This window comes from Mustelus asterias, chromosome 18 (assembly GCF_964213995.1).
Source record: "Mustelus asterias chromosome 18, sMusAst1.hap1.1, whole genome shotgun sequence".
Classification (NCBI taxonomy): Eukaryota; Metazoa; Chordata; class Chondrichthyes; order Carcharhiniformes; family Triakidae; genus Mustelus; species Mustelus asterias.
This window is the reverse complement of record NC_135818.1, coordinates 8,635,946-8,663,295: the sequence shown is the minus strand read 5'-3', so window position 1 is coordinate 8,663,295 and position 27,350 is coordinate 8,635,946. Positions and strand designations below refer to the sequence as shown.

General features: G+C 47.0%; 1 protein-coding gene across 10 annotated transcripts in view; it reads left to right on the top strand.

The window, feature by feature from the left end:
- The window catches only part of LOC144506952 (alpha-(1,6)-fucosyltransferase), a 646,707-nt gene that overhangs the window by 441,479 nt on the left and 177,878 nt on the right, over window positions 1-27,350 (top strand). For all 10 annotated transcript variants that reach the window (XM_078233392.1, XM_078233382.1, XM_078233383.1 and 7 more), the window contains one exon: window positions 25,573-26,015. In XM_078233392.1, coding sequence (XP_078089518.1) covers window positions 25,813-26,015 — 203 coding nt within the window. In that variant the 5' untranslated portion in view covers window positions 25,573-25,812. The remainder of the gene's footprint in view (window positions 1-25,572; window positions 26,016-27,350) is intronic.

Genomic DNA, 27,350 nt, shown 5'->3' with positions numbered 1-27,350 from the left:
ACCGAGTGAATGCAAGATGAAAAGCTTGAACAGCATGTGTCTCTTTTCAGTAATATTCACATTTTCCATACTTTAACACACCCCTCTTCTCTGAGGGGGAGTGTATTCCCTTGCCTCGTACATACTGTGTGCATCAGCCTGGCAGAGATAACGGGGAAAAAAAGGAAATCTATTGCTTTGACATCTTTGACACGATGTGTGTGCAAAGATAAATGCACTGTAATATTAGATAATAAATTGGGGGACTATAATAATGCTTTTAAGGTGTTGAATTATTCAGACTTTTGATTCTTCCGGCAGCATTAGCTTCTAATGTGTTAAAGACAGACTTCACTTGGATACGTTCAACACACTTCAGCAGGCTCATTAAGAGTGAATATTTTTAATCGGATGCCTCGTTGGCTCCTCTGTGCATGGTATCGCTATTTGGCAAAAATGGGCTGATTTTTTACAAATATAATTAGTCATGGGGCATAGTTGGCAGCCCAATCTATTTGTCTTTGCATATGAATGAAGTCCTCATTTTTTGATTTGATTTACAGTTGTCACAAGTATTAATATACAATGAAAAGTGTTGTTTCTTGTGCACTTTTGTAACTGATTTATTATTGTCACATGCATTGGGATGCAGTGAAAAGTATTGTTTCTTGCGTGCTATACTGACAAAGCATACCGTTCATAGACGAGGAAAGGGGAGAGTGCAGAATGTAGTGTTACAGTCATAGCTAGGGTGTAGAGAAAGATCAACTTAGTGTGAGGTAGGTCCATTCAAAACATATCGTACATAGGGGAGAAGGAAAGGAGAGGGTGCTGAATGTAGTGTTACAGTCATAGCTAGAGTGTAGAGAAAGCTCAACGTAATATAAGCTAGGTCCATTCAAAAGTCTGATGGCAGCAGGGAAGAAGCTGTTCTTCATTCAGTCAGTTCGTGCGTAACCTCAAACTTGTATCTTTTTTCCAATGAAAGAAGGTGGAAGAGAGTATGTCTGGGTTACGTGGGGTCCTTAATTATGCTCGCTGCTTTTCCGGGGCAGTGGGAAACGTAGAATCATAGAATCTCTACAGTGCAGAAGGAGGCCATTCAGCCCAACGAGTCTGCACCGACCTCAATTCCACCAGCCCCTATCTCCAATACCCCACCTATTTACCCTCGCTAGTCTCCCTGACACTAAGGGGCAATTTACCATGGCCAATTAACCTAACCCGCACATCTTGGACTGTGGGAAGAAACCAGAGCACCTGGAGGAAACCCACGCAGACACGGGGAGAATGTGCAGACTCCACACAGACAGTGACCCGAGGCTGAAATTGAACCCGGATCCCTGGCACTGTGAGGCAGCTGTGCCAACCACTGCGTCACCGTGCCACCCCCAGACTGACAGCCTTATTTAGTCAAGTGTGAGGTGGTGACTTCCAGGGTTTTGAATCCCATAAGTTTTGGAAGTGGAGGATAATTGCAGCCTTAAATAATACGCACTGTGTGGTTGAGGTGTAAGTAGTGACAGGTAAAGGGAAGCTTGCTGTCAACCAGTTAATAAAGCATGATGCTCCCTTAACTAGGCTGCTCAGCCACTCCACAGCAAGGCTTTGTTTGTGAAAATGTGTTTTTAATTATTTAGAAGCATTGCAGGCTATGTTTCATGTGCACAGGTGAGAAGAAGCTGCACGGCAGATAAATATTTTGCTGTAATTCTTTGTCTGTTAGTAATAGTTTGAAGGCAAGGCCCTCCATTGGTGCAGACAATCATTGCATGCAACAAAGGTGGTGACGTCTGTCAGGTTCGAATGTGGAGTGTGGTGAATTTGGGAAGAGGCTTTGGGGGATGTTTGTCGCTTGGTGCACCAGTTTAAAGTTTATTTTTTAGTGTCACAAGTAGGCTTACATTAACACTGCAATGAAGTTACTGTGAAAATCCCCTAGTCGCCACACTCTGGCCTCTTTGGGTACACTGAGGGAGAATTTGGCATGGCCAATCCACCTAACCGGTACGTCTTTTGGACCGTGGGAGGAAACCGGAGCACCCGGAGGAAAACCACGCAGACACGGGGAGACCGTGCAGACTCCGCACAGATAGTGAACCCAAGCCGGGAATCGAACCCTGGCACTGTGAGGCAGCAGTGCTAACCACTGTGCTACCGTGTCACAAACCAGCGTTGGAAGCAAGGAGAAACCGGATGATCCTTCTTTTCCATTGATAAGAATTTTTTTTGTTCATTCGTGGGACATGGGTGTCGCTGGCTGGGCAGCATTTATTGCCCATCCCTAGTTGCCCTTGGAGGACAGTTGAGAGTCAACCACATTGCTGTGACTCTGGAGTCACATGTAGGCCAGACCAGGTAAGGACGGCAGATTTCCTTCCCAAAGGGACATTAGTGAACCAGGTGGGTTTTTCCAACAATGGTTTCATGGTCATCAGTAGATTCTTAACTCCAGATATTTTTTATTGAATTCAAATTCCACCGTCTGCCATGGCAGGATTCGAACCCGGGTCCCCAGAACATTAGCTGAGTTTCTGGATTAATGGTCTAATGATAATACCACTAGGCCATCGCCTCCCCATAAGAATGTTGGGAAGTGGTGGGCAGTTTTGAGAATTGATACCCATCTTCCAATGGCTGGTAGAGTGGCAAATCGAAAATGGTCCCCTTTGAATGGCGGACGGTGTACTTTTCCACCTTCTACAAGAACTGTGGCTGTGTTTTGGCAACAAGGAAAATGAAAGTTGGAATTGCTTTGCTGCACTGGGACGAAATCTGAGCAGTTTATGGCAATTGGTAATCCACTAGATCCTTTGAACAATCTCTGTGCTTTCTCTGTCTTTGATAGATCATAGAATTGATCGTAGATCATAGATTCCCTACTGTACAGAAGGAGGCCATTTGGACCATCGAGTCTGTACCGACCACAATCCCACCTGGGCCCTACTCCCCTAACCCTCATTTACCCTGCTAATCTCCCTGACACTAGGGTCAATTTAACATGGCCAATCAACCTAACCCGCACATCTTTGGAGTGTGGGAGGAAACTGGAGCACCCGGAGGAAACCCACGCAGACACGGGGAGAGTGTGCAAACTCAGACAGTAACCCAAGGCTTGAATTGAACCTGGGTCCCTGGCGCTGTGAGGCAGCAGTGCTAACCACTGTGCCGCTTGGTTCTACTTCCTAATTTGAAAGAATACGATATGTCATTTATTGGGACAGGGATAGGAAGAGCACGGAGCAAAATTCCCGTGTATTTTCAACAAAATGAATCTTTCAACACTCGTATGTTTAGCCAGAGGGAGATGGCTACATTATCATTGCCCATCATTGAAAGCTTGCTGATATTTGGCCGAACACAAAGAATAGCCTGAAGGGCATTATATTCATGATTTATTGCTGAGCGAAAGGTCAATGTAAAGATGCTAGAAATAAGAACACATGAATCCATTATTTTGGCTTGTTTTTAGGATGACAAAACTGTCACAAAGCTCTCGTTTCCCCTTTCCTCAAAAATCGTTCCTGAGATCCTCTCAAACTCAACGGAGAGGGATTGGATCGGTCACTCCCTGAAGGTTCAGAATGGAAATTGTGGCCTGCGTGCAAACTTCTTCTTGTGGCAAATGCCATCTTGTTGTGAGGCTTACCGGGTGTACATTTATTTAGTTATTTATTTGTTTCTTTTTATCCATTCGTGGGACATGGGCGTCGCTGGCTGGCCAGTATTTATTGCCCATCCCTAGTTGCCCTTGAGAAGGTGGTGGTGAGCTGCCTTCTTGAATCGCTGCAGTCCATGTGCTGTGGGTTGGTCCACAATGCCGTTAGGGAGGGAATTCCAGGATTTTGACCCAGCAACTGCGAAGGAACGGCCGATATATTTCCAAGTCAGGATGGTGAGTGGCTTGGAAGGGAACTTGCAGGTGGTGGTGTTCCCATGTATCCACTGCCCTTAGTGTCACAAGTAGGCTTACATTAACACTGCAATGAAGTTACTGTGAAGATCCCTTAGTTGCCACACTCCGGCGCCTGTTCGGGTACACTGAGGGAGAATTTAACATGGCCAATCCACCTAAGCAGCCCGTCTTTTGCCTGTGGAGTAAACTGGAGTAACTGGCGGAAACCCACACAGATACAGGGAGAATGTGCAAACTCCGCCCAGAGAGTGAACCCAAGCCGGGAATCGAACCCAGGTCCCTGGCGCTGTGAAACAGCAGTGCTAACCACTGGTCTGCAAAATCAGATAGATTGTGACACCAATCAGTATTGAACACTGACTCGATATCAGTGCTGTTGTTTTGGAGCTCAAAGTTTCATCTAGTGCCATCTTTTAAACTCGGCAGTTGAATACATTAATGGGGAGCTACAAAGACACCACGAAGGCTTGCCTCAAGAAATGTAACATCGACGTCAGTGCCTGGGAGACAGACCCTTGCTCAGAAGAGGTCTACTTGGAGGAACTTCCTGATTGAAGAGCCTCAATTCTGTGAGGACAGCCAACGGCATGAGGAGGCCCAGAAAAGGAGCCTGAGAAGGGAATCCCAGTGATCTAGAGTCCAAGAACTGAACCAACCTCCCAAAAACATCTGCCAAGTGTGCGGGCCAAGATACAGCTCTAGGATCAGGCGGATCAGCCACCCAAGGACCCACATGACCAGTAACACGGAATTTCTTAGCTGGACAATCACACTCGTTAGCGAGTGATTACCCAAGAAGAAGATTACAGGATCATCTTCTGCATTCAGGAGTTACGGTTTGATTTCTTCTGGCATTTTCTATAATCCAACATGTTTTTTGTGCTTTTCCATATTTGTTTCAAAAGTCAGTAGGGACAGGCTCTTGGGTAGATTTTCCTGGCTTCTGCATTAGTCAGTTCTACAGATACGAGAGCACGAGTTACCGTCCCCCCTGGAATCGAGCATGACTGGGAGAATCATAGAAACCATAGAAAAGTAATCATAGAATCCCGACAGTACGGAAGGAGGCCATTCGGCCCATCGAGTCTGCACCAACAACAATCCCACTCAGGCCCTATACACGTAACCCGACATATTTACCCTGCTAATCCCTCTAATGTACACATCCCGGGACACTAAGGGGCAATTTAGCATGGCCAATGCACCTCTTTGGACGGTGGGGGGGAAACCAGAGCACCCGGAGGAAACCCACACAGACACTGGAAGAACATAGAATCATAGAATCATAGAAACCCTACAGTGCTGAAGGTGGCCATTCGGCCCATCGAGTCTGCACTGACCACAATCCCACCCAGGCCCTACCCCCACATATTTTATCCGCTAATCCCTCTAACCTACGCATCTCAGGACTCTAAGGGGCAATTTTTAACCTGGCCAATCAACCTAACCTGCACATCTTTGGACTGTGGGAGGAAACCGGAGCACCCGGAGGAAACCCACGCCGACACGAGGAGAATGTGCAAACTCCACACAGACGGTGACCCAACCCGGGAATCGAACCCCTGTCCCTGGAGCTGTGAGGCAGCAGTGCTAACCACGTGAATAGAGGCCATGTTGAGTGGGACAAGTTGCTAGAAGAGGGAGGAGAAGAATGGGGAGAAGGATTCCCAGCAGGAGGCCATGGCCGCCTGGCACATTCAAGGGGAAATCTGAACCCTGACCAGAAGAGGATGACGTCCAACTTCGGGGCAGGGAAAGGTCCATATTTCCAGTTACAATGAACCTAGCGATAAGACTCTATGCGGTTGGCTCATTCTAGGCTGGTGCTGGAGATAAGGGCAACATTATGAACTTTGCAGTGCACAATTGCATCAGGAGATCATTAAGGCTTGCAATGCAAAATACTCTGTGCAGAAAGCTGTGAGCAATGCCAAGTTCGTGCTATGTCTTTATTGAAAATATGGTACATTCTCTTTTGCCAGAGAGAAGCAGGAAGAACGAGCACCAAGATTTACAAACCTCCCCGCAGTTTAGCGTGCAATTGGCAGCACCGTCTTTGAGTTGCGTGTGCCACGTGCCAACACTGGCACTCATTCTGTTCCGCCAACATACAGCTGGTCTGTGACCCTCAGCAACACAACATCCAAATCAAAGCCTGATAACCTGGCAGCCATCATTATTCCAAAATAAATGCGACATACTGCGAATGCTGGAGATCAGTAATGACAACATTGGCAACTGGCTGTGGAGAGAGAAACAGAGATAACCTTACGAGTTGTTGCAATTACACAGGGCCTTGGTGAGGCCACACCTAGAATATTGTGTGCAGTTTTGGTTTCCTTTTCTGAGGAAGGATGTCCTTGCTCTCGAGGGACTGCAGCGAAGGTTTACCAGGCTGATTCCGGGGATGGCGGGATTGATGTATGGGGAGAGATTGACTAGGTTAGGACCTTTTTTTGCTGGAGTTCAGAAGAATGAGAGGGGATCCCATGGAGACTTATAAAATTCTAACAGGACAAGACAGGGTAGACGCAGGGAGGATGTTCCCGATGGAGGGGTAGTCCCGAACCAGGGGTCACAATCTGAAGATTCGGGGCAGACCATTTAGGACGGAGATGAGGAGACATTTCTTCACCCGAAGAGTGGTGAGCCTGTGGAATTCATTACTACAGGAAGTAGTTGATGCCAAAACATTGAATGTATTCAAGAGGCGGCTGGATATAGCACTTGGGGCGAATGGGATCAAAGGTTATGGGGAGAAAGCAGGATTGGGCTATTGAGTTGGACGATCAGCCATGATGGTGATGAATGGCGGAGCAGGCTCGAAGGGCCGAATGGCCTCCTCCTGCTCCTATCTTCTATGCTTCATTGAGTCCAATACAACTCTTCTTCAGAACTGAAGAGAGGTAGAAATGGAGGGGGTTCTAAGCTGTTGAAAAAGGGAGGAAGTCAAGTGGAGCAAAAGGGAAGGTCAACAAAGGTTAAAGGGCGAGAGAGATTAAATGATGAAGATATCATGGAACAAAAAGCAAAAGTGAGCAGTAATGGTAGTATTGAAGGGACAAAGCATTGGGGTCGAGAGTAGGTGTTAATAGTAGAATGTAAGCATGACAGAATGGTCAATATTTGATTCAATATATTCAGTATATTGAAGATCTCAATATTTGTGCTGGCTTGCTGAGTGATACACAGCCTTGCTATCATGAGAAACATGATCTAATTCAAGGGTGATGCCAGTAACCTCAACTCAATTCCCCACTGCCCAATCATCCCACATTCCTTACCTTCATTACATCACCTCATCATCTCAGCCACAATCAAAACCAACAGAAAAAACACATCCCAAACCAGCAGCACAGTGATTAGCATTGCTGCCTCACAGCGCCAGAGACCCAGGTTCAATTCCAGCCTCGGGTCACTGTCTGTGCGGAATTTGCATGTTCTCCCCGTGTCTGCGTGGGTTTCCTCCGGGTGCTCCGGTTTCCTCCCACAGTCCAAAGATGTGCAGATTAGGTGGATTGGCTGTGCTAAATTCTCTTTCTGTGCCAGGAGGATTAGCAAGGTAAATACGTGGGGTTATGGGGATGGGGCCTGAGTGAGATTGTTGTCGGTGCAGGCATGATGGGCCGAATGGTCTCTTTCGGCACTGTTGGGATTCTATGAAACCAAGTTAATAAATTGCATCATGCCATATAGTATGGAATCTTAAACTAAACTCTTAGTGCCACATTTTGTGGATGTCTTTGCCAGTCCTGGTGCCCAGGTGCACTGGGTACCACGGTTTATTCCGCTGGTGGAAGGTTGTTGACTTTGGGAGTAGCAGATTGCTGTTGGCCTGACAGTAAGGCTTCACTCAACTCTGCCTCCGAGCAAACCTTCCTTCAGACTGCAACATCTCAGCACGGATGGCAGCAAGTGGCAAGGGCACTGGCAGAGCGTCGGGCGTGAGAGGATGCATGGCGTCATCCTGACGAGCAGGTTCATGTTCCAGGAAGCCGCTGCCACGCCTGCCGTGCGGCAATTCAGCAATCCTAGTTGGGAGGGTGGCTCTGGCAGATCCTCTGCACACTCGTATCCACCGTCGTGGTGTTAGCTGTGTAAGTTTGCACGTCACCTACTGCAGCATTCAGACTTTCGGCAGATGCTGCTAAAGAGCAGCACAGTGGTTAGCACTGCTGCCTCACCACGCCAGGGACCCGGGTTCGATTCCCGGCTCGGGTCACTGTCTGTGTGGAGTCTGCACGTTCTCCCCGTGTCTGCGTGGGTTTCCTCCGGGTGCTCCGGTTTCCTCCCACAGTCCGAAAGACCTGCTGGTTAGGGTGCATTGGCCATGCAAACTTCTCCCTCAGTGTACCCAAATGGGCGCCGCAGTGTGGCGACTGGGGGATTTTCACAGTAACTTCATTGCAGTGTTAATGTAAGCCTATTTTTGACATTAATAAATAAACTTTTAACTCTTTAAAACTTCCAACTTAATGCTGCAATGGAAGATGCAAAAAATAAATAAATGAATAAATAATCCCAAAGGTAGGAGAGTCTAAAACTAGAGGGCAAAGGTTTAAGGTGAGGGGGGAGATACAGAAGGGTCCAGAGGGGCAATTCTTTCATACAGAGGGTGGTGAGTGTCTGGAACAAGCTACCAGAGGCAGTAGTAGAGGCGGGTATAATTTTGTCTTTTAAAAAGCATTTAGACAGTTACATGGGAAAGATGGGTATAGAGGGATATGGGCCAAACATGGGCAATTGGGACTCGCTTAAGGGTTTAAAAAACTGGACAGCATGGACAAATTGGGCCGAAGGGCCTGTTTCCATGCTGTAAACCTCTGTGACTCCAAGTTGAGATCAGACACTGGATCTACAAACGTGTTGACAGGATCAAACACTATCTCCATGCTAGAATGGATAGGTTCTGAGCTCTGAGCAACACCCTGTGCCAGGTTGACAGTGTGGGATGAATTTTCCCGTTCTGCCTGCCACAGGAATCGTAGCGGGTGAGGGGCAGACTATGGAAAGGTCTGTTGACTTCGGACGGGATTTTCCATATTCGGGTGGGGCGCGGCTGGAAAATCCCATCCAGTGTCTTTATCAAAGATATGGTGCACAGAGGCAAAACACTTTGCTATGATGTTCTGCCGTATGCATGGAGCTCAGAATCCCAAGGACCAGCTAAAAATAAAGTGTTGGAAGTCAGCTTGTCCGCAGAACAACGATCGCCCCACTTTTGTGTGTGACTCTTTAATGTACTTGTACAAAATCACCAGTTGCTTTTTCATGTTATTGCAGATGTATCCTTTCAAAAAATTCTTGCATGATGTTCCGAATTGTTGACATGATGCCACTTATCAAAAGTGGGTGCATTGCACAGATCATTCATTCCATCTTCAGCTGGTCTTATGTAGATTAGGAGCAGCGATCTTGCCAGTCATGGATTTGCCCCTGTGCTATCACCCCTGGGCGGCACAGTGGCACAGTGGTTGGCACTGCTGCCTCACAGCGCGAGGGACCCGGGTTCTATTCCCAGCTTGGGTCACTGTCTGTGTGGAGTCTGCACATTCTCCCCGTGTCTGCGTGGGTTTCCTCCGGGTGCTCCGGTTTCCTCCCCACAGTCCAAAGATGTGCGGGGTTAGGTGGATTGGCCGTGCTAAATTGCCCCTTAGTGTCAGGAGCACCAGCCAGGGTAAATGCATTGGGTCCCAAAAGAGAAAACACTGGAAAATCTCAGCAGGTCTGGCAGCATCTGTAAGGAGAGAAAAGAGCTGACATTTTGAGTCCAGATTACCCTTTGTCAAAGTGTACAGGGCTGTGGAGATAGGGCCTGGATGGAATTGTGGTCGGTGCAGACTCGATGGGCCGAATGGCCTCTTTCTGCACTGTAGGATTCTATCTCCTTCCCCATTTTCTGTCAAACGTTTTGAGTCCATATTTTCTTTGTTTTATTGACCAGAACAAAAAGAAAATTACCTCATGCGGGGATAACATAATGCCAGGGACAGATTTTAATTTAAAGAGGGTTTCAACCTATAATAACTCCAGGAATCGGCTGTGAAGGAACAGTGCTTTTATTGCGCAAGGTGCAAGTAAACAGCAACCACAAGCCTGTGGTGAATGCAACAGGTCCCATCCGGGACTAAAAGCTTAATGGACCCTCTCAGGGTCTTGCTTTATACAGTGCTTGGTGTATGCGCTCCACGTGGCTGACTAATTGCCAATCCTCAGGGAGCTCGTATTCAACAAGCCCAACCGGGAGGTCAATTAGTGATTTCCCCCATGCAGATCACGGGGGGGTTATCACACAATCATAGAGTCTGTCTCTCTCTCTCTTCCTGTCCAGTTCATGAATTTTTTCCCATCTCCGACAGGAAAGATTTCAAAGGACGATTTAATTCCCCTTGAGTGGAGGTAAAATTTACTCTCCCTGAGATCTCCTGGATTTATTTGCATTTATGCAAACTTTGAATGTTGTATTTTTTTTAATGAGTGCTTCAGAAAGATGTTTTAACAATCACCAAATTCACTTTGATTCACCTCATTATCATGAGGTATTATACGCCGATTATAATGAAAGAAATTAACTGAAATGTGCCCTTGTATAAACATTCCCTCGTTACGATTGCCTCGATACAGCAATCTGTTATGACATTGTCAGTATGGAAAGCGTTTCCATGGTTACGAGTTTAGATAAATGTGATAAATCATATTCTCATCACATGTGGTGCGGAGACACGCATGCCTGATTTAATGCAGTGCTTCTTTTATGGTTCGACATATAACCCTTGACCTCAGTTCCTTTTAGGTATATTAATGGTCCCACATACTTAACTAAATCGCATATAAACAGCCAGTGGCGGTTTTCCAAAGGACAGAATATTTCTCTTGGTCTAAAAATAACTTTCCTTTCGTAGCTTGTGGAGTTGGTTTTATTGGATGGAGTGTTAAAAACTAGGTTACAGACGCATGAATTTATGAATTAGTTGTGGGCCATTTGGCCCCTCGAGCTTGCTCTGCTGTTTAATTGGACCATGGCTGCTCTCACTGTGGCCTCAGCTCCACATTCCGCCCGCCCACCCCCGATAACTTCTGACGCCCTTGTTAGCCAAGAATCTATCTACCTCTGCCTTAAAAATCTACATTGACCCTGCCTCCACTGCTCTCCAGGGAAGAGTGTCCCAAAGATTTATGACCCGCTGAGAGAAAAAGTTCGAAACATAGAAACTAGAAGGAGGAGGAGGCCATTCGGCCCTTCCAGCCTGCTCCACCATTCATTAGGGTCATGGTTGATCATCAAATTCAAATCCTGATCCCTCCTTCCCCCCCCCCAAATACCTCGATCCCTTTAGCCCCAAGAACAATATCTAATTCCTTCTTGAAATCACACAATGTTTTGGCCTCAACTTTCTGTGGTAGTGACTTCCACACATTCACCACCCTCTGGGTGAAGAAATTTCTCCTCTCCTCAGTCCTAAAAGGTTTACCCCTTATCCTCAAACTTGGACCCTAATTCTGGACTCCTCCACCATTGGGAACATTCTTTCTGAATCTACCCTGTCTGACCCTGTTAGAATTTCATAAGTTTTTATGAAATCCTCTCTTAATCTTCTAAACTCCAGTCAATGTAATCCTCACTGACTATCTTCACAGGCCTGCCATATCAGGAATCAGCCTGGTAAACCTTCGCTGTGCTCCCTCTATAGCAAGGACATCCTTCCTCAGATAAGGACACCAAAACTGCACACAATATTCCAGCTGTGGCCTCACCAACACCAACGTACAATTGCAGTAAAACATCCTTATTTCTATACTCAAATCCTCTCGCTATGTAAACCAAAATACCAGGGTGGCACGGTGACACAGTGATTAGCACTGCTGCCTCACAGTGCCAGGGACCCAGGTTCAATTCCCGGCTTGGGTCACTGTCTGTGTGGAGTCTGCACGTTCTCCCTGTGTCTGCGTGGGTTTCCTCCGGGTGCTCCGGTTTTCTCCCACAGTCCGAAGGACGTGCTGGTTAGGTGCAATGGCCTTGCTAAATTCTCCCTCAGTGTGCCCAAGCAGGCTCCCGAGTGTGGCGACGAGGGGATTTTCACAGTAACTTCACTGCAGTGTTAATGTAAGCCTACTTGTGACACTAATAAAAAAACTTTCTTTTTATTTGCCGCCTTTACTGCCTGCTGGAGCTCCTTCTCATTTCATGGTTTTTAAGAAAGGAATAATATTATTCTTGCAGATAGTAGATTCGGATTTTCTTTTAAACGCAATGTGCAAAAGTTTGACGGAGCTGTTGAGAATCTGCGCTAGATGACATGTTCCGAAACTGCATTTAAAAATTCACTGTTTTAAGTGAAAACAGTATGATACACTCACCAAAAGTTATTTATGGATCAGTGTGATTCAGTATCTTGCCTTTCCCCAGTGAAGATGACTTCACGCTATTTATAGACAAACACATGTGACTGGAATCTTGGGTTCAGTATTTGAATGAGCTGGATAGCAATAGATGTCGGAGCAAGTGTTTCTGGAGGCCTTATCACTGACGTTCCAGGAGACAAGTGAGAGAATTCATCCCTCATAAAAATAGAAAGTGCTCGAAAAACTCAGCAGATCTGGCAGCACCTGTGGGAAGAGAAACAGAGTTAGTGTTTCGATTCAACATCCAAACTGATCAGTTTTGAATGAAAACCCAATTTCTCTGAATCTGCCTTTGACTCAGATGGAATACAGATAACCATCAGCTAACTTTACAGGCAGCACGGTGGCACAGTGGTTGGCACTGCTTCACATCAATCGCAAGTGGGCCCTTACAACGTGTGGCATTTTGTGTAAATACATGACTTAAAACAGATCTCCAGATAGGGGCGGCACAGTGGTTAGCACTGCTGCCTCACAGCACCAGGGACCCGGGTTCGATTCCCGGCTTGGGTCACTGTCTGTGTGGTGTTTGCACGTTCTCCCCGTGTCTGCGTGGGTTTCCTCCGGGTGCTCCGGTTTCCCCCTGCAGTCCAAAGATGTGTGGGTTCGGTGGATTGGCCATGCTAAATTGTCCCTTAGTGTCGGGGGGACAAGCTAGGGTAAATGTATGGGGTTACAGAGATAGGGCCAGGGTGGGATTGTGGTTGGTGCATACTCGATGGGCTGAATGGCCTCCTTCTGCGCTGCAGGATTCTATGAAAGAAATGTGGCAAGATATTTGGGGCAAAATTGTCAGAAGGACCTTTTGTTTTTGTTCATTTTGGGATGTGGGTGTCACTGGCTTGGCCAACATTTGTTACCCAACCCGAATTGCTCTTGGTCTGATTTATTATTGTCACATGTATTAGTATACAGTGAAAAGTATTGTTTCCTGCGCGCTATACAGACAAAACATACTGTTCATAGAGAAGGAAAGGAGAGAGTGCAGAATGTAGTGTTAGAGTCATTGCTAGGGTGTAGAGAAAGACCAACTTAGTGCAAGGTTGGTCCATTCAAAAGTCTGATGGCAGCAGGGAAGAAGCTGTTCTTGAGTCGGTTGGTACTTTTGTATCATTTTCCCGAAGGAAGAAGGTGGAAAAGAGAATATCCAGGGTACATGGGGTCCTTGATTATGCCGTCTGCTTTTCCGAGGCAGTGGGCATTGTAGACAGTGTCAATGGATGGGAGGCTGGTTTGAGTGATGGACTGGGCTTCGTTCACGACCTTTTGTAGTTTCTTGCGGTCTTGGGCGGAGCAGGAGCCATACCAAGCTGTGATAAAAACCAGAAAGAATGCTTTCTATGGTGCATCTGTCGAAGTGGAGAAGCTGGTGGTGAGTTGCCCTCTTGAACCGTTGCAGTCCATGTGGTGTGTGTAGGTACACCCACAGTGCTGTAAGGGAGGGAGTTCCAGGATTTTGACTCAGCAACTTTCAAGGAATGGTGACATATTTCCGAGTCTGGGTGATGAGTGGCTTGGAGGGGAACCTCACGGTGTTTCCAGGTATCTGCTGCTCTTGTCCTTCTAGATGGTAGTGGTCGTGGATTCGGAAGGTGCTGCCTAAGGAACCTTGGTGAGTTCCTGCAGTGCATCTTGTAGATGGTACACACAGCTGCCATTGTTTGTCGGTCGTGGAGGGATTGAATGTTTGTGGAAGGAGTTGCACACTGGCTGGAAGTTGGCAGTTCTGTGGGGTTTTTTTTTAATGTTAGAGTAATTATTTTGAGCTGGACACAAGGCCCACTTTCCCAGTGAGCACATTGCAACAATTTCACTTCTCTCGCGTCGCTTTTCTTAATCTTTGACAGAGAATTCTAAAGGGTCCTGAAATGAGAGCAGCTAGTTATTACCAGAGCGATGCAAGTGGCTATCATTGATGATAAGGATGCAATAAGAGCTGGAGGAAGTGGCTGTTTTTTTCATTAACACAGTAAGTGAGACCACAACGTGCTTCAGAAGCCGCGCTGCAACATCACCTCGTGAAAGGTTTCCAGATCTGGGTGCAATTTCTGTCATGCCATACCTGCATCAAAAGCAATATAAAACAATAAGGAAGGGTTGTGACAACCTGGAAGTTCGCCTGTTCAAAGTTATTCCTAGATGGAGCAGATTTTGCACTCGGCAGCAGAAAAAATTGCTTCATATCTTAAAAGCTCAGTGATCCGATGCAAGTATATGAGCAATTGGCTTTATCATCCGAAGGCCAACTTTTTCCAACATAATGGCCAAATCGAACACGCACTTATCTGATTAAAGACCGACAACTCTTCCTTTTATTGCCTATTTAACAGCCTTTTTCACAAAGGAGTATCTCTCATTGGGATTCAAAGACATGAAGACATCATTTTTGGATTTGAAAGCGATGTGTTTGGTTTGAATGGTTTGGTCTTTTTAGAGGAAGCTGCCTCAGTGCAGAGGTGTCCACGGTAATGACTCTTGAGGTTCCGACTCTGGGCACAGTGTATGGATTGAGTGTCTATTTATTGTCCGAAGCTCTCCCTCTGCTCCATCAGGGCAGCACGACGCCACAGTGTTTAGCACTGCTGCCTCACAGCGCCAGGGAGCTGGTATCGATTCCCAGTCTTGAGTCACTGTCTGTGTGGAGTCTGCACATTCTCCCCGTGTCTGCATGTGTTTCCTCCGGGTGCTCCGGTTTCCTCCCACAGTCCGAAAGACGTGCTGGTTAGGTGCATTGGCCGTGCTAAATTCTCCCTCAGTGTACCCGAACAGGCGCTGGAGTGTGGCAACTAGGGGATTTTCACAGTAACTTCATTGCAGTGTTAATGTAAGCCTACTTGTGACACTAGTAAATAAAAATAAATTGGTTGGTGTGATTCAGTGGCATCGAAGTGCTTTTTTTAGCTGTTAAGTTCAGAAGTCAGGCAAGCAGTCTCTCTGTTGATCATAATGTGTGGTTGAGTCACTTCATGCTTTTTACATTTACGATTGGTTGCAAGAAGCATTGCAGGAGATTCTTAAAGTTTTGAAACATTTTGTTCTCAACAAATTTAGCGCTACCTATTTGGGGAGGCGATGGCCGAGTGGTATTATCACTGGACCATTAATCCAGAAACTTGGCTAATGTTCTGGGCACTCGGGTTCGAATCCCGCCACGGCAGATGGTGGAATTTGAAGTGAATCAAAATAAATCTGGAATTAAGAATCTACTGATGGCCACGAAACCATTGTCGATAAATTCAGTTTATAAAATCTGGAACATAAACCTAGTTTCAGTAATGATGACCATCAAACTATCAATGTTTGTTGTAAAAACACATTTGGTTCACTGATGTCCTTTAGGGAAGGAAATCTGCCGTCCTTACCCGGTCTGGCCTACATGTGACTCCAGAGCCACAGCAATGAGGTTGACTCTCTACAGCCCTCCAAGGGCAACTAGGGATGGGCAATAAATGCTGTCCAGCCAGCAACGCCCATGTCCCATGAATTAATAAAAATATAAATTCTCAGCAACAGGGAGGATGTAGTTAGCAAGTAAAAAAAGTAAAGTTTATTTATTAGTCACAAGTAAGGCTTACATTAACACTGCAATGAAGTTACTGTGAAATTCCCCTGTGCCTGTTTGGGTCAATGCACCCTAACCAGCACGTCTTCTAGACTGTGGGAGGAAACCGGAGCACCCGGAGGAAACCCAAGCAGACACGGGGAGAACGTGCAAACTCCACCCAGACAGTGACCGAAGCCGCGAATCAAACCCGGGTCCCTGGCACGGTGGGGCAGCAGTGCTAACCACCGTGCCGCCCCATTTATATTGGAGACCCCTGATGTCTATAGTGGGGATCGGTATTCCCATTTTCCTCAACGAGACTGGACAGTGGAGATCTACCAGGCTGGACAAGGAGAGAAGATTTACACACATTTGGTGGCCATTCAACCACTGACCCATGATATCGCTATTCGGAGGAGTGAAGATGGTGAGGGAGTGGCGTAGTGGAATTGTCACTGAACTAGTAATCCAGACTTAGGGTAATGCTCTGGGGACCCGGGTTCAAATCCCAACGTGCAGACAGACAGAGACCCAAGCCAGGAATTGAACCCAGGTCCCTGGCGCTGTGAGGCAGCAGTGCTAACCACTGTGCTACTCACATAGTGAACCAGATAGGTTTCTCCAACAATCGACAATGGTTTCATGGTCATCAGTAGATTCTCAATTCCAGATATTTTTTGTTGAATTCAAATTCCACCATCTGCCACGGTGGGATTTGAACCCGGGTCCCAGTTGCGGAGTTTCTGGATTGATACTCTAGTGATAATACCATTAGGCCATCGCCTTCCCTTCTGTCATTGACAGAGGTGTAACATTTACCCCATGTGCACCAGTGATGGGTGTGAGCGGTGGGGCAGCATGGTGGCACAGTGGTTAGCACTGCTGCCTCACAGCGCCACGGACCTGGGTTCAATTCCGGTCTCGGGTCACTGTGTGGATTTTGCACATTCTCCCCGTGTCTGCATGGGTTTCCTCTGCGTGCTCTGGTTTCCTCCCACACTCCGAAGATGTGCAGGTTAGGTGGATTGGCCATGATAAATTGCCCGTAGTATCAGGCGGATTAGCAGAAGGAGGCCATTCGGCCCATCGCGCCTGCACTGACAACAATCCCACCCAGGCCCTATCCCCATAATCCCATGTATTTACCCTGTTAGTTCCCTTGACACAGAGGGTCAAGTAGGCTTACATTAACATTGCAATGAAGTTACTGTGAAAATTGCCACTTTCCGGCCCCGGCGTTCGGGTACACTGAGGGAGAATTTAGCATGGCCAATGCACCTAACCAGCATGTCTTTCGGACTGTGGGAGGAAACCGGAGCACCCGGAGGAAACCCACGCAGATACGGGGAGAATGTGCAGACTCCACACAGACAGTGACCCGAGGCCGGAATCGAACCCGGGTCCCTGGCGCTGTGAGGCAGCAGTGCTAACCACCGTGTCGCCCTTAAATTTGAGATTGGATCATCATGCAATGAAACACCTCCCACAATTGTTTAACAGTAGCTTAAATACTTGCTTAAATACTTAAACACGAGCTCAAATACTTGATCTTGAATTTTGTTATTCATAAGATGTGTAACATTGAATCTCATTAAGGAGGTGGCCATTTTCAGAACTTCAGAATAAAATGAATACTCCAGCTTCCTTTTGGATGCTTTCTGTTACATATTGATTGGCTAGAACAACCAAGATCACAGGTGAAAGAGTGAACACACTCTTGCCTCTTATTCCATCCCAAAGCCAGATTGCTTGCAGACTGGATCATAAAAAAAGAAATGGCAATTGATTCGGACATCAATGAAATGATTCGCCTGAGTTCTTGAACCGAACTTGCCACTATAGACCCAGTGATCCCAGAGATTATTGCAAATAAAGCTTTTAATGGACAGCTTTGCTGAGAATCACAATCCGTGCCTGCAGATTATTGACTTATCCTCATGACTTCTGTATGAAAACTGAAAATGAAATTCTTGCTCGGGTGGCAAGCTACTACAAAAGTGGGCAGCACGGCGGCACAGTGGTTAGCACTGCTGTCTCACAGCGCCAGGGACCCGAGTTCGATTCCCAGCTCGGGTCACTGGCGGTGCGGAGTCTGTACGTTCTCCCCGTGTCTGCGTGGGTTTCCTCCGGGCGCTCCAGTTTCCTTCCACAGTCCGTAAGACGTGCTGGTTAGGTGCATTGGCCAGGCTAAATTGTGTACCCGAACAGGCACCGGAGTGTGGCGACTAGGGGATTTTCACAGTAACTTCATTGCAATGTTAATGTAAGCCTACTTGTGACACTAATAAATAAACTTAAAAACTTAAAGTGGAAGCCATAAAGAAGTGGTTTTTAATATTCGTACAACTTGGACCCAACATTTGTGAGGACATTTCTTTGAAGTAAGTCCACCCCAATCCCCCCGCAGTCGTTTCCGCCCATAACTATCAGACAAGCACGTATGAACTCTACACTCTGGACTTACCAGCCTGAACTTGTAAAACGTAAGTGATGAATTAAATAAAACCAGCTTTATTTTTGTAAATGTGCCTGGAGAATTTAGTGAAGTACCTTCCAATTCTGTCAGTACTGCCCAATATCCTGCAATTTTTGTGAAGTGCGTTATGAATCAAACCCGAAGGAGGGAAAGTGTGAAGGTGTTTCAGTTCCTTTAGCATGTTGTCCCTCTTTTAATAAACTCGGTTGATTCAGGCCAGGAATGTTTGAGACGTACAGAGTAGGGAAATTGTTGGTTTGTGCTGTATGTCAGCTTAAGGCAGTGGCATCCGTACCCCGAGAGAGAGGATATTAGCAGAATTCCCATTTCCTGTCTCTGTCCGTTGACCAGGGGATCTTGTGGCACAGTGGACAACACCCTTAACTCTGGGCCAGAAGCTCCGGGTTCAAGTTCGGCACGTCCTCTCTACAACTCTCACCAACTTTTACAGATGCAGCACAGAAAGCGTTCTTTCTGGTTGTATCTGGTAGATTGGCGAGGCTGTTTGTTTGGGAGATGAACACATTGAGGCATTTCTTACCTGTCCATACAAATCTGTCAAGATCCCATTTACCCCTTGCAGTTAAGTTGGGAGAGGCATGGGAATAAATTCATTCCTAACGCACTTGCACTTCCCAGGGTGCCCTATCCTTAGCAGATCAGTAGAAATGCATCATGGGTTATTTTGTGGGGGTTAGCAATATTGGGAACCGTGCTGATTCCTCATTATTTGAACCCAGATGCTAACTATGCAGAGGGATGGAACTCTTAAGTACATGTGGGAATGGCCAGAAATACACAGTTAGTTTTGGAATCACAAAGCCTCTACTTTGGGAACAGGAGTGGGGATCTTGGGGAGTGCGATGAGAAGTTTTGTCATTTAAATTGGTGTGTCATTGCCATAGTGATAGAAAGTGATTCGTTACACTCTGCTCTTTCACCGTCTTCGTAGTGAAAGTCTAAACATCGAGGGTCAAAAAGCTGGGAGATTGGCCATTCTTGCCTTACCCCTCATTGGAAGAGAGTAAATTGAGGTCATGGCGTACGCAGCAGATGTGAGTTGCAATTCGATTCTAGTCCACATCACTAACTTGTCACAGATGATTATTCTTGCAAAGTATGGTATAAAGAAAATTTTGCTCTGTTTGATTGAAAATGCGGTGGCACAGTGGTTAGCACTGCTGCCTCACAGCGCTAGGGACCCAGGTTCGATTTCGGCCTTGGGTCACTGTCTGTGTGGAGTTTGCACATTCTCCCCATGTCTGCGTGGGTTTCTTCCGGGTGCTCCGGTTTCCTCCCACAGTCCAAAAATGTGCAGGTTCGGTGGATTGGCCGTGCTAAATTGCCCCTTAGTGTCCAAAGATGTGCAGATTAGGGGGATGAGCCATGTTAAGTGTGTGGGATTGTGGAGATAGTACAGAGGACAGTACCTGGGTTGGACTCTGTCAGCGAGTTGGTGCAGATTCAATGGCCTCCCTCTGCACTGCAGGGAATCTATGATTCTCTGCGTCCATGGAGAGCACAAGAGCGGGAGTGATTCTTGATAAATAAGGAGTGGTGAAAGGTTATCAGGGTAGGTGGGGATGTGAAGTTGAGGTTAGGTCAGGCATGATCTTGTTGAATGGCAGAGCAGGCCAGAGGGGCCAAGTGGCCTACTCCTGCTCCGAATTCGTAGTTGGTTCCTATGGATTTTGGAGAAACATTGCATGGGTTTGAGTAGAAAGTTGATTCCCATAGAATCATAGAATCGTACAGTGCAGAAAGAGGTCATTCGGCCCATCGAGTCTGCACCAACCACAATCCCACCCAGGTCCTATGCACATATCCCTACATATTGACCCGCTAACCCCTCTAACCTATGCATCCTAGGACACTAAGGGGCAATTTAGAATGGCCAATCAACCTAGCCCGCACATCTTTGGACTGTGGGAGGAAACCGGAGCACCCGGAGGAAACCCACGCAGACACAGGGAGAATGTGCAAACTCCACACAGTCAGCGACCCGAGCCGGGATTCGAACCCAGGTCCCTGGAGCTGTGAAGCAGCAGTGCTAACCACTGTGCTACCGTGCCGCCCATTCCGCACAGACAGCGACCCGAGCCGGGATTCGAACCCAAGTCCCTGGAGCTGTGAAGCAGCAGTGCTAACCACTGTGCTACCGTGCCGCCATTTTTGGGTGCATGGTTTGTTTTACATTGGGCATGTTTAAGGTACATAGCTCACGGATGGTTCTGTCCAGATGTCCGAGGCATCCAATATCTATCCAGATATCCGTGCACATCAATCTGCTTTATATCCCAATATAATGAGAGTGAGACTGGCCACTCCCTTAGCTCAACACTGTGTTTGGTCTTGTGTGACTATCCAGAAACACCTTGCATTTGTATAGCGCCTCTGACGTCGGACTCTCACAGGAGAATTATCAAACAAAAGTGTGACGCTGAACCACGTGAGCTATCAGCACTGAGGACCAAACATTTGCAAGCAAGGAGCAGCTCTTAAAGGAGGGAAAAGAGGTTTGTGGAGGGAATTCCAAAGTATAAGGAGGTAGGCAGCTGGTGTCAATAATGGAGCAATTAAAATTGAGGATGGTTAAGAGGCCAGCACTGGAGAAGTGCAGAGAGTTGTACAGCTGTCGTTACAGAGAGAAGGAGGGAATGGAGGGATTTGTCATTAAGGATGAGAATTTTAAGACAGGGACATTGCCAACAGAGATCCAACGTAGGTCAGTAAGGAGAGGGAGCGAGACAGAAAACGGAATGCCGGGAATTCTTGAGGAGAGGAAGCATCTCGCTCTGAGGAAGCTTGTTTGGATCCTCTGTTTGGCAGAAGCGGGAACAGGAGCTCTGGGAGGCACTGTGCGAGCTGGCTGAAAGGATTTAAAACCTGGAGAGCTGCGTGAGTAGCTCGGAGATGCTGAAGAGTTGGGTGTTTTCCCAGAAGTGACTGAGCCACGAACGGGAAAGATGTACCATCTGGACTGCCATTTGCAAGAGGTGCCCGGGCGTCGCCAGTGCTTGGCGCAGGCCTGCCCTGCCCTGGCAGGGAATCCACCTCAGAGAAGTTTGAGAACCACCAATTCACCATTTACTGCTCCTTTGGCACAAGCCGCAAGCCTGGAGATGAAGGATGGTGCGATGATTTCAACATTACTAGAAAGTGTAGCAACTTGCAAATCAAGTCTCTGAAACGCAACAAGTCTTATCGTCTGATCACACCTCACAAATCAGATAATGCCATTTCTGTTCCAGAATCTGGAGAAGTCAAGCAGCTAGTAATTTGTATCCAAGTTCGCTGCATAAATCCATGCCTTTTTTATATATAGTTCTGAAGTCACTTCATTTGTTGAAAGGTTTTGCATACATTTATCAGTCCAAATGCAATTCAGTTGTATATTCTATAAATGCTCATTTATTCTCGACCTTTGAAGTGTTTTCTTGATGAACCAATGTTTAAGTGCGCAAGTTCAGAAAGTATTAACGTCTGCCCTTGTAGTTTGGGATACTCTGATTCCATTATTCTTTTCTTTCCAGCATTGCTTTCGACAGCAAGCAGTTACATGTGTAATAATGTACGCACCGTGCCAATGCTGGGGTGTTTTTGTCTCTTCATTGCATTTTGTATTGTCGTTATTGCGTTGGATTCTGGCCCACCGAGCTTAATTAATGCATTTTTTTGCCAGCACAGAAAGCTATGGTGGCACGGTGGTTAGCACTGCTGCCAAAATCCTCGAAGTCACCACCTCACACTTGACTAAAGTCAGGCTGTCAGTCTGGGAGCGTCACGGTGGCGCAGTGGTTAAGCACTGCTGCCTCACAGCGCCAGGGACCCGCGTTCAATTCCAACTTCGGATGACTGTCTGTGTGGACGTTGCACGTTCTCCCCCATGTCTGCGTGGGTTTCCTCCGGGTGCTCCGGTTTCCTCCCAATGATGTGCAGGTTAGGTGGATTGGCCGTGTTAAATTGCCCCTTAGTGTCCCAAGATATATGGGTTAGGGGGATTAGCGGGGTAAAATACGTGTGGTTGCAGGGATAGGTTCTGGGTAAGAGTCAGTGCAGACTCGATGGGTCAAATGGTCTCCTTCTGCACTGTAGGGATTCTATGATTAATGTATAGTGCGTAGCTAAGATTTTTACAATTGACTTTTGTCCCTCACTGTCAAAGGGAATTCTGTAATGTTGCAATGTGAGTGTAGACTTAAAAAATTACTGGAAACCAACAGATATATTCATAATTCAACAGCCCAAATGTTTTATTTTAAATGTTCTTCTGGGCATTTGGAAATTCCCCATTATATTTCAAAATTGTGTTGCATCCAAGTCTAAATTCTTCTGGCAATGTAGGTTTGTTTTTCTTTTGCTAAATGTGGTGCTTTTCTTTGGGTCCCACCACCACCCCCCCCCCCCCCCAAAACACACACCATATCAATTTGCCGTTCTTGAATATTTTGAAACTTAAGCCGTGCTCCCGCGGGCACTCGAGTTAAAAGCAAGTCACCAGGTCAAATCAAGAGCGAAGCAGAATGGGTACGAGACTCTTCAGTGTGGCAACCCCCTTGTCACAGTTAATGCTAATTTGCAAAGGTCCGAAGGTAATCTTCTTCAGGGGATTGAAACTATTATGCTGAAGCCTCAGCCACTCTGGACATTGTACTGGATAACCGCAGTCCAAGATCGGAGATGCCCCCACATGTCTGTCCTTGGCCTGCTGCAATGTTCCAGTGAAGCAAGCTGGAAAAACAGCATCTCATCTTCCAGCTGGGCACTTTACAGCCTTCCGGTCTCAACATCGAATTCAACAACTTCAGATGATTCGCTCTACCCCCACCTCCACCCCTTTGTTTTTATTTTATTTTATTTTATTTTATTTTTTACTGTTCTCTACTTTTTATTTTTTTATTGTCTTTCTTCATTTTTCTTCCCCCCCCCACTCTTTCCCCCAACTTCATCCCCCTTCCCTTGCCTTTTCTCCCCCCGCTTCCCCTTTTCTACATTCTGTCCCATTCCCTCCCACCCCCAACATCTTCATCTGTCACAGTTTACAGCTTCTCTGCCGTTTGGCCATTCACACCCTTTATTCTCTCTGCGGACAGCTGTTGGCAGTCTTTCCCCTTGTTTCTGTAGTGACGACTCATCTTTCATTCCCTCCTCCTGCAGTATAAATATCTCCCACTTTCTATGCTTTTAGCTTTGACAAAGGGTCATCTGGACTCGAAACGTCAGCTCTTTTCTCTCCTTACAGATGCTGCCAGACCTGCTGAGATTTTCCAGCGTTTTCTCTTTTGGTTGCAGATTCCAGCATCCGCAGTAAAAAATTTTTATCGGAGACTCTTGGCCTTGTGAATCTTTTTTTAATTCATTCATGAGACATTGGCATTGCTGTCTGGCCAGCATTTATTGCCCATCCCTAGTTGCCCTTGAACCGAGTGGCTTGCTAGGCCATTTCATGGGCAGTTGAGAGTCAACCACATTGCTGTGGCTCTGGAGTCACATGTAGGCCAGACCGGGTAAGGACGGCAGATTTCCTTCCCTAAATGACATTAGTGAACCAGTTGGGTTTTTCCAACAATCGACAATGGTTTCATGGTCATCAGTAGATTCTTAATTCCAGATTTTTTTTTTGTTGAATTTAAATTCCACCATCTGCCATGGCGGGATTCGAACCGGGGTCCCCAGAACATGAGCTGAGTTTCTGGGTTAATAGTCTAGCAATAATATCACTAGGCCATCGCCTCCCCTCTCATCATCTCACAGCAGATCACCAGAACCAGCAGATTATTCTCAAATTTCCCTGAATACATAAAAAGCCAAAATGTTAAGTGGATTCCAATCCCATCTAATTCCTGAAGACATTTGCCTCTCATTTTCATAGAATCCCTCCAATGTAGAAGGAGGCCATTTGGCCCATCGAACTTGCACCAACTCTCCCAACAGAGCATCCTACCCAGGCCCTATCCCCACGACCCCCACGCCATTAATTGCCCCGAGCCTACACATCCTGGGATACTAAGGGGCAACTTAGCTTGGCCAATCCACCTATCCTGCACATCTTTGGAGTGTGGGAAGAAACTGGAGTACCCGGAGGAAACCCACGCAGACATGGGGAGAACATGCAAATTCCACACAGACAGTGACCCAAACCGGGAATCGAACCTGGGACCCTGGCGCTGAGAGACAGCAGTGCTAACCACTGTGCCACCGTGGTAAACATTGCATTTTTTACACACTGCCATCGAGATGGGATCTCATAGAGATTTATAAATAAATAAATAGACTTATAAAATTCTAACAGGACCAGACAGGGAGGATGTTCCCAATGGTGGGGGGAGTCCAGAACCAGAGGTCACAGTCTGAGGATTCAGGGTAGACCATTTAGGACGGAGGTGTGGAGACATTTCTTCACCCAAAGAGCCTGTGGAACTCATTACCACAGGAAGTAGTTGGTGTCTAAACATTGAATGTATTCAAGAGGCGGCTGGATATAGCACTTGGGGCGAATGGGATCAAAGGTTATGGGGAGAAAGCAGGATTAGGCTATTGAGTTGGACGATCAGCCATGATGGTGATGAATGGTGGAGCAGGCTCGAAGGGCCGAATGACCTCCTCCTGCTCCTATCTTCTATGTTTCTGTGAGAGAAACTTGTCATATTAACACGATCACGGACTGACATTCCTTGGGTGGGGGGGTTGTCTTCAAGGCACTCGACACTTGCAATACCTGCTGCGAGTTGGGGTGAAAGTTGGCTGAGTTTGAGGACCACCAGACATGGTGGTCCTCAACCAACGGGGGTCAATCATGACTGCAGAACAATCCAAAGTATAATGTACCCTTTTGAAGCACACCAAAGAGCAGAATATATTTTCCAATTCAGTTTTAGGTTTATTCACGTCCTCCATTTGTGAGGTGGCCTTTGAATAATTCTCCGCGCTGTGAGTTAAGATGCCGTGAGTTCTATCTCAGTGCAGCAGCCTTGGATAGCTGTGCCACTGTAATGCCTTCCAAAATCAAGACACAGTGCGAGCGAATGTGATTTGCTCTGTTTATCTGTAATGATTTTTTAATATATTGTGTGGATTAGCCAGACGAACTGAAGTGACGTGCCCTTTTGGAGCTCGTAGGGCAGGCAGTGTGATCTGGCACTCCCCCATACAACACTATCTAGGCTTTCAGTATAATTGCTTTCACATGTGGCCCATTATTTGTAAGTCATATAATTAATCCAATTATGTGATCTTTTTCTTCTCTTTCTGCAGAGTGTCGAGATGAGAGGCTTTTAATAAGTGAATTTTCTGGTTGTCAAACGGAGGGGACGGTTCGCTTTGGGGGAGAGAGGAAGCAGGCTGCGGAAGATTCGAGGAGCGGTGTGGATCCCTGGCACGATGCACTGAGGGCGAGACAGGCCCGAGTCTCGTTCATCTCCGCGAGGATCTGGGAAGCCATGCCGTCGCGTTTCTGACCTGTGAGCAGCTACTGTGGGGCTTGACCAGCTCAAGATGCGGCCATGGACCGGATCCTGGCGTTGGATTATGTTGATCCTTCTTGCCTGGGGGACGTTGCTGTTCTACATCGGCGGCCATTTAGTCAGGGACAGCGAGCAGCCGGATCGCTCCAGCAGAGAACTGTCCAAGATCCTCGCGAAACTCGAGCGCTTGAAACAGCAGAATGAAGATCTGCGGAGGATGGCAGAGTCGCTGAGGTAGGCACAGAGGCTGGGGGGATTGTGGGGAGGGGTCAGAGTGCGCCGCGGCTCCAGTTGGTGGCATTGCCTCCAACAATGGCAGACGCCATTTTGTCAGCTATCATTTTCCAAATCTCTTCACAATGTTGATGAGGTCAGGGACGTTGTTGAAATACCCGTTCAACATCAGGACGCAACATCTATCACTTTAAATGGGCTGCACGGTGGCACAGTGGTTAGCACTGCTGCCTCACAGCGTCAGGGACCCGGATTCGATTCCCGGCTTGGGTCACTGTCTGTGTGGAGTCTGGACGTTCTCCCCGTGTCTGCATGGGTTTCCTCCGGGTGCTCCGGTTTCCCCCCACACTTCAAAGATGTGCGGGTTAGGTTGATTGGCCATGCTAAATTGACCCTAGTGTCAGGGGATTAGCAGGGTAAATACATAGGGTTACGGGGATAGAACGTGGGTGGGATTGTGGTCAGTACAGACTCGACGGGCTGATTGGCCTCCTTCTGCACTGTAAGGATTCTATGAAAATGGAACCTGGAATACACCGAAGAAATATAATTTGAGGATACACCTCAGCAAGTTGCGGTTACTCAAACTATCAGATTTTGTGGGCTAACTAAGCTGTTTTGAATGGAATCATAGAATCCCTACAGTGTAGAAGGAAGCCATTCAGCCCATCACTGACCGCAATCCCACCCAGACCTTATCCCCGTAACCCCACATATTTACCCAAGCTAGTCCCCCTGACACTAAGGGGCAATTTAGCATGGCCAATCCAGCTAACCCACACATCTTTGGACTGTGGGAGGAAACCGGAGCACCCGGAGGAAATCCACACAGACACAGGAAGAACGTGCAAACTCCACACAGGCAGTGACCCAAGCTGGGAATCGAACCTGGGCCCCTGGCACTGTGAGGCAGCAGTGCTAACCACTGTGCCACCGTGCCACCCAAGAGTGATTACAATGTTTTAAAATTTGTTTTATGCGATATGGGTGCCGCTGACACCCATTTATTGCCCATCCATTATTACTCTTGGGAAGGTGGTGGTGAGCTACCTTCCTGGACCACTGCAGTCCCTGAGGTGTAGGTACACCCACCATGCTGTTAGAGAGGGAGTTCCAGGATTTTGACCCAGTGACAGTGAAGGGACAGCCGATATATTTCCAAGTCAGGTTGGTGAGTGACACGGAGAGGGACCTCCAGATGGTGGTGTTCCCAGGTATCCGCCGCTCTTGTCCTTTTAGATGTACCCTGTTAAGGAAGAAGGAAGAAAACAAGTAATTGTAGACTTATTAGTTCTGCATAACTTAAGGGGAAGTTACTAGAACCTAGAATGATGG